The sequence below is a fragment of the Echinops telfairi genome, unplaced genomic scaffold (genome assembly GCF_000313985.2).
Source record: "Echinops telfairi isolate 266 unplaced genomic scaffold, ASM31398v2 ScPeMD7_7463;HRSCAF=8501, whole genome shotgun sequence".
NCBI classification, from domain to species: domain Eukaryota; kingdom Metazoa; phylum Chordata; class Mammalia; order Afrosoricida; family Tenrecidae; genus Echinops; species Echinops telfairi.
In genome coordinates this window covers 1,739,259-1,746,005 of record NW_022111363.1, presented here as the reverse complement: position 1 = coordinate 1,746,005, position 6,747 = coordinate 1,739,259, and the positions used below count along the sequence as shown (strand labels likewise).

Genomic DNA, 6,747 nt, shown 5'->3' with positions numbered 1-6,747 from the left:
TATCATGATCTCAATTCTACCTTACAAATTTGGCTAGACCAGAGGATGTACACTGGTACAGATAGGAACTGGAAACACAGGGAATCCAGGAGAGATTATCTTTTCAGGACCAGTGGTGAGTGGCGATACCGGAGGGTGGAGGGAAGGTGGGACAGAAAGGGGGGAACCTTTTTGAGATTACAAATATTTTGAGAGTAAATGTCTCTTTTCAATATTTTTAACCCCCACAATATTGTAACTCCACAAGAGTGATTCATAAATAAAGACTGATTTGTGGGTTAAAAAGTGAAAAGTCAAAATATCTTTAGCAGCTCTATATCCAACAAGAATCTGGTAACCAAAAATATATAATGTTTTAACAACAGCAAGACCACCCAGTCATAAAATGGGCGAAGGACTTGAATACAAATTTGGCCAACGAGGATATTCGAATGGCCACCAAACCCAGGAAAAGAGGCTCAATGTCATTAGCCATCAGACAATGTGACGTGAAACCACAAGAAGATCCATGTGACTCCCCTCGGAGGGCTACGACAAAAGCAAGAAACAAAACCACAGCAGTCGGCCAGGGTGCAAGGAAATGACAAGACTTCACTGGCTGTTGGGAATGCCGCATGGCGCCGTCTCTGTTGGAAACCATGCGGTTCACCAGAAACCACCAAACAGAACCACCAGCGGACACGACGCTCCCAGCCCAGGTGTGAAAGAATCAAGGTCCAGAGATGTGTGTCCCCGCGGTCATGGCGGCGGCAGTTAGAGGAGGCCAGAGGTGGGACCAGCCTCAGTGCCGAGCAGCAGGTGCGTGGATACAAACATGCAGCCTGCAGGTACAACGGACTCCTTCTGCACAGTGAGAGAAATGAAGTCTTGCTACCTGCTGCTGTGGGGATGCAACGTGGGGACATTATGCTCAGTGAATAAGCCCATCGCAAAAGGACAGTGATGTTGGACTTCACTGGCAAAAAGACAGGAGCAGGCAGACGTACAGGGATCAAATGTAAGGGGGGGGATGGTACTTGCTTATGAAGTACTGAGTTTCAGTTTAAGGTGATGGAAACATTGCACTGATTAAGGGGTAAGCACTGTGTAGCCAATTCTTGCTGTCAGTAACTGTACACCTGTAAAAAGTTGAGTGGCAAAAGCTGTGGGATGGATATGTTTTTATTTTATTTTGTGATAGATAAGTTTACAATGACTCCCACCCCCTCAAAAAAAAAAAAAAAAGGGTAGGTATTGAAGCTGTTCATTCACAACCAGGCCCCTCATGGGAGTTACCATAGTTTCTTGGAGAATTAGGGTCCTGATTTCATGGGACATTTCAATTAATTGACCTAATACTCTGTTTAGTGCTTCCATGCCACCTCCTGTTTGCTTAGTGCCTGAGAGCCTAAACAGTTGCGAGCCACCATCCACATCCACAGCCCAAAGACTGGCCTCTACTTGCCCGGAGCAAGAGAGGGAGCAGGCCAGTCTCGAGTGGAGGGGAGCGTGGAAGGGGCGCCCCACACCTCCGCAAACAACGGGCTCCTTGGCCGTGAGCCAGAGCTCAGTGGTGCCTGCTTTCCTCCCTGAAGCCTTGGATCAAAGATCTTACAGAAGGAGCCTGATCAGACAGGGAAACTTGCAGGACTAACTTCCAAATCCCCCTGGATTCCAGACTTCCTGGACCCATCCAGAGTGGATGAATCCCTGCAATTATGACCGAGATAACCTTTAACCCTTCAACCCAAACTAGTTCCTGAAGTCTCCGAAAGCCACAGAGCTGTTTAGCGTCACGAGTAAAGACCATCTGATCTGAGGGTTCTGCTCTTTTTAAGGTCTGTTATTACGGGGTCAAACTGACAAAAGCAACTGGGACAGGAGACCAGGGCCTTCGGGGGCAGTGAGTGTGCACCGCAGGCGGAGGGAGCACGCAGAAGAGCGCGAGCAAGATTTCACAACTGCAAGACCGCAATCACGCTCTCGGAAATGTGCACGTGGACATGACCTAAATTAGTGTCTTTTTGATGTGTCTATTTTCACAATAAAAGTAAAATAAATGACTTCAAAAGACAACAAAGACGCCTTTCCTTGCCACGGTAGTCAGCGCTCCACGCAGGTCGGTCATGTGGGGGCCCGAGTGTCAAGGGTGTCCTTGCGCCCTGTGAGCGACCACCAGCCCCCCTCAGGGACAGCCTGACACAGCGGCATGGTGGTGTTCCCATCCCTGTTGGGCACTGTTACTACAGGCACTGCCAACAAGGCACAGGCGGAGATGCGAGGTGGCAAGCAGAGGGGGAGCCAGTGGCATAAATGTAGATCTGGGCCTTTAAGCAAAAAATGCTCTGGAGGGATCATCTGCTTGGTGTTAAATACCAAATGAGTCAGCCTCTGGGCATTCACTGCCTCTGACGTCCTAGCAAACCCGGAACGCTGGCTCAGGGCTGGAACTGGACTCCAGGACCACCCTGTCCCTCATTACTTTGGGGGGAGCAGGGTGAGGGATGGGGCTAATACCCCCTACCTCCTCCAGCACCTGGTACTGAGCCTCAGGAGGAGAAACCCTGGCAGCTGAGTGTGTGGTGCGGTGCCAGCAGAGATGTGACGCATCACCAAGCAAACATGTCGGTTTTCCTGAAAAGGCCAGCATGTAGCTGTGGGTCCTAGGTGGAGGGGGATGAAAGTGGGGGCTGGGTGCCACTAAAAGTTGGGGAGAAGGCAAGGGGAGAGGTGGCAAGTGGGACCTCCTGCCTATGGAGACACCAGGAAAGGGAGGTGGGCCTGGGGCGATGGAGAAGCAACGCAGAGATAGGACACAAGGCTGATTCCAGAGCCTTCCATGGTTTTATTGTACAGTTTTGTTTTTCCTCAACGAGATGCCAGAAGCTGTGTGGCACTTCACACGGTCACAGGGCAGGGCAGGGCTGTTGGTGGGGAGCTGGGCATTGGGAAAAGCCATTTCACCCATGGGTCTCACGGCATGGCCTGCCTCAGGCGCCCAAGGTCTCTGAGAAGGCAGGCCTGTGGGGACAAGGCTCAGGCACCAGCAAGCAGGGGCTCACACTGATAGGGGAGGGAGAAGAAAGCCTCTTATAGAAATACTTGGGCCAGGTTGCGGGGCTCTGGGACACCAGCCAGCCCGACTGACGACGGGTTGGCTTCAGTGGAGAGTTATGGAAGCTCTTGGGCAGGGGCTGGAGGAGCTTGCTCTCTGCTGCCTTCTCTAGTGCTCATCGGGCCAGTCGGCCCCACCGATGTGAGGGCCAGTGAGCTCATGTTTCTGGCTTCCTTGGGTACCATCAGCACTGCTCCTGGTGTGGACGGTGTCTCCAGCTCCCTGGCCCTCAGCCTCTGGAGGACGTCTATGTGGTAAGGAGGGGACTCTCCTGCTGGGGGTGTGCTGTTCTGTGCCCCCCTGACGTGATGGCCACAGGAGCTTGGCTATCAGTGGGGCCTTGACCTCTGAGGTCTTCAGGTGCTACCCCTGCCTGCTGAGGTCTGGTCTCAGCACCCACGTCAGCGCTACCCTCAGACATGCCAGCCCCATTCCTCTTGGTCTCTTCCCGGGCTCTGGTTCCCCAGGGACTGGCTCCCCACTGTCCCCTGCATCCTCCAACCCAGCCCTCCCTTTTCACAAACTGCGGAAGGAAAGAAAGGATAAGCCCTAATAAACGGGACAGCGCGGCTCTGGAACAAGGAGTACAAAGGAGGGCCAGGGGAGTGCAGAGAGGGTGTACAAGGGGCCCCGTGGTGGGCGGCAGTAGGGGTGGGTGGGGAATGGCATGCAGCATTTGGGTTCCTTAGGACGGGTGGAGCCTCCACTCTTCCCCGAGGTGTGTGAGGGACTCGGGGCGGAGGTCAGCCCCCTCGGAGAACGAGGATCTCTGGACTGGGCCTCGTGGCTCTCCGTATCTTCAGTGGACCCAACCACTCACAGTGAGACGAAACCCAGGGCCTGGAGGAGAGGCGGGGAGAGCAGCAGCAGCAGCAGCCACGAGGTGTGCTGGGTCAGCAGGCTTACGGCCCCACACATGACCAACTTGTCTGCGGAGAGAGGATGGGGTAGGGGACAGGGTAGGACAGAAGAGGGACCAAGACTTAGGTAAGCGTCGGCCCAAAGCCGGACGCACTGCCCTGGGATTAGGAACTTCATGGCCAGATCTCAACAGGAGGACCGTGCTTCCCTGGAACCCACATCATTTCCCAAATCCTCGCTGGGCGTGGTCACAAAGAGAGGAGGAGCAGCTAGGTGTGTTGGTCTCATTTCCCAGAAAGAGAGAGGCCGAATGACCTGCTCAGAGTTCAGGTACCAGTCTGTCCACAGCCTCACTCTGCCTCTCCCTTGGTACCCCCTTTGTCACAGAGAAGGCAATGGTTCCCCAGGAGACCAGGCAGCACCTGAGGGCAGGAAGCAGGGCTCCTCTCTCAGGACTGCCAGCTGCCTCACCTCCCTGCTTGCTTCCTGTTGACTGGGCCCTGCGCTGGGTGCCTGCCTCACCTTTGAGAACTGAGACGTTCATGCTGGAGATGAGGGGGGGCTGGCCAGACTGGTGGAGCTCACACGTGTAGATGCCCTCGTCCTTGCTCGTGAAGCCACTTATGTAGAGGACCTTGATGTTGTGCTTGCTGTTGAGGTTGGTCCGGGCGCGGTAGGAGTGCTCAGGCACCCCGATGGCGCCATAGATCACGTGCTTCTTTGTCTCCCGCGTCATGCTGAACCCATACTGCATGGGCAAGGTGGTGGTGTTCTCATGGCGGCAGTCTAGCCGCAGGCTCTGGTTTGACAGGCAGGCCGTCAGGCTTGTCACCTTCTGCCCCCAGGCCACCTGAAAGACTGACACCAGCAGTGCCCCCTCCGAGTTGGGAAGTGCTCACACGTTAAAAGCCCAGATCATGCCAGGTCTTAGAGGGCACAGGGTCTGCCATCTGAGCCCCTCTCCCACCCCTGGGGTCTCCAAGGAGCAGTCCAGCCTCCCCACTGTAGACCCCGGCATCGCCCTCTTGTGAACCCTGGTGGTGTAGTGGTTATATGTTGGGCTGTGGCCCTCAAGGTCGGCAGTTTGAAACTACCAGCAGCTCTGCGGAATAAAGACTGGGCTTTCTACTCCCGTCAACAGGTCCCGTCTCAGAAACCCACAGGGGAGTCATTGAGTCAGCACTGATTCGATGGCTGTGAATGCGATTTGGTCTGAGGGGGAAGAGGCCCCCAGCCCTGCCCTGGTCCAGTACCTGTCAGCAGGAGAACAAAGGTGACCGCGGAGTTCATGGTGTCCAAGCACAGCCCTGGATCTGGGGTGGGAATAGGGTATGAATTAGTCAAGAGGTAGGGCCAGCAGGCCACACTTGCTAAGGCGGTGGGTGCCCCTGGGAGACCCGCCATGATGCCCATGGGTGGGGCATGCACACCCTCTCTCCACCCCTTCCCACATCTCATTGCCACTTGATTTCCTCTCTCAAGAACATGGGGAAGGGGGGAGAGGGGAGAAAGTCCCTTATGGTAGCATGTATCTGTGTCTCATAGAGACCCTATAGGATGGGGGAAATGCCCCTCTGGGTTTCTGAGCCGGAAACTCTACGGGAGGAGAAAGCCCCATCTTTCTCCTGAGGAGAGGCTGGTGGTTTTGAACTGCCAACTGTGCAGTTAGCAGCCCAGCTTGCAACCACTGTGGCACCAGGGCTCGCTGTGAGTTGGCATAGATTAGGTGGCTGTGAGTTGGCTTTGGTTCGGGGAGCTGAGCCTGACGATGAATACTTATTAGCAAATTGACTTTGAGCGACTTTCTTTACAATTCCCCTACTTCTTCAGGAAATAGAAGGTCCATCGGGGCAGGCGCTTCCTAGTTTCTGTTAAGAAAAAAATGTAAAAATCCCCAGTGCCCAGAACTGTTCCTGGCACAGATAGAAGGTGCTCAAAAGATACTGAATGGGTTTGAGCCTGCCCACAGAGGTGTATCACTGAGGATTATGACAGAGCCAAACGATGCCCACTCGGAGTAGATGCCCACTTCTTTCCTTGTGAAGACAGCGCGGCTCAAAACCCAGCCGGAGCCGGAGGCTGCTGAGAGGGAAGTGAGAGATTGCACATGAACTAGTGTCCTAATGTCTGGCTCTCTGGGTTTCGGGGGAGGGGGCGGGGGGGGCGCTGCAATCTTCCAGTAGCCTCACTGCCACTCCCTCTCTGTCTGGGCGGGCCCAACATCCCTGAGAGGCGACACTCGGCAGGTCACCTAGCTGGTCCCTGCTGGCTGGAGGAGAGGGCTCAGGAGGGTGTGCACCCGGGTGTGCGGAGCGCGCCCGCGCCCGGACCATGCTCCGGAGTCCTCGGCTCCATGGCAGTCAAGGCTGGGGTGCCCACGATGGCCTTGGCTACTTTCAATCCTCCCTCGGTCCCCTGAGCAGCCGGGAGCAGATCCAGAGACCCTTTCGGGAGGGAAGGGGGCTGCGGCGTCTGGTTGTGATTCTTGGATACTGAGTCACGGGCTGGGGCTGGGGGGTGGGGGTGGGGAAGAGGGGGAAGGGTGGGCAGAGCAAATGGGGCAGGCGTGGCCCGAGAGGCCGAGGGGAGTTTCCTGGCTCATTTTCCACAGGCGGGGTGCTCCGCCGCTCGGGTAGAACGTCTCTGCGTTCCCTCCAGCTCCGCCCAGTCCCGTGAACCCCACCCGCATTTCCATTTATGAATTCCGACGCGGCTCCCGACCTCCCCCCACTTTTCTGGGAGCCCGGGTGGAGCCCATATCGGTTAAAGCGCCCAGAGGCCCACGAGAGACT

General features: G+C 55.6%; 1 protein-coding gene across 1 annotated transcript; it reads right to left on the bottom strand.

Moving 5' to 3' along the window:
* Positions 1 to 2,804: 2,804 nt before the first annotated feature.
* Positions 2,805 to 5,526, bottom strand: THY1 (Thy-1 cell surface antigen). The gene is made up of 3 exons (XM_004712765.2): positions 5,209 to 5,526; positions 4,478 to 4,813; positions 2,805 to 4,023 (listed from the first exon to the last, which is right to left on the bottom strand). The coding sequence occupies exons 1-3, from the start codon at positions 5,411 to 5,413 to the stop codon at positions 3,911 to 3,913; spliced, it is 654 nt and encodes a 217-aa protein (XP_004712822.2). The 5' UTR covers positions 5,414 to 5,526; the 3' UTR covers positions 2,805 to 3,910.
* Between the last annotated feature and the right edge of the window lie 1,221 nt (positions 5,527 to 6,747).

Bases quoted from the DNA above. Each gene is read 5' to 3' on its own strand.
- THY1 (XM_004712765.2), bottom strand. From the start codon at position 5,413: ATGAGATGTGGGAAGGGGTGGAGAGAGGGTGTGCATGCCCCACCCATG. The intron at 4,814-5,208 runs GTACTGGACCAG...TGCTGGTGTCAG, and splicing joins CTTTGTTCTCCTGCTGACAG to TCTTTCAGGTGGCCTGGGGG. The intron at 4,024-4,477 runs GTGAGGCAGGCA...CTCTCTCCGCAG, and splicing joins GAACGTCTCAGTTCTCAAAG to ACAAGTTGGTCATGTGTGGG.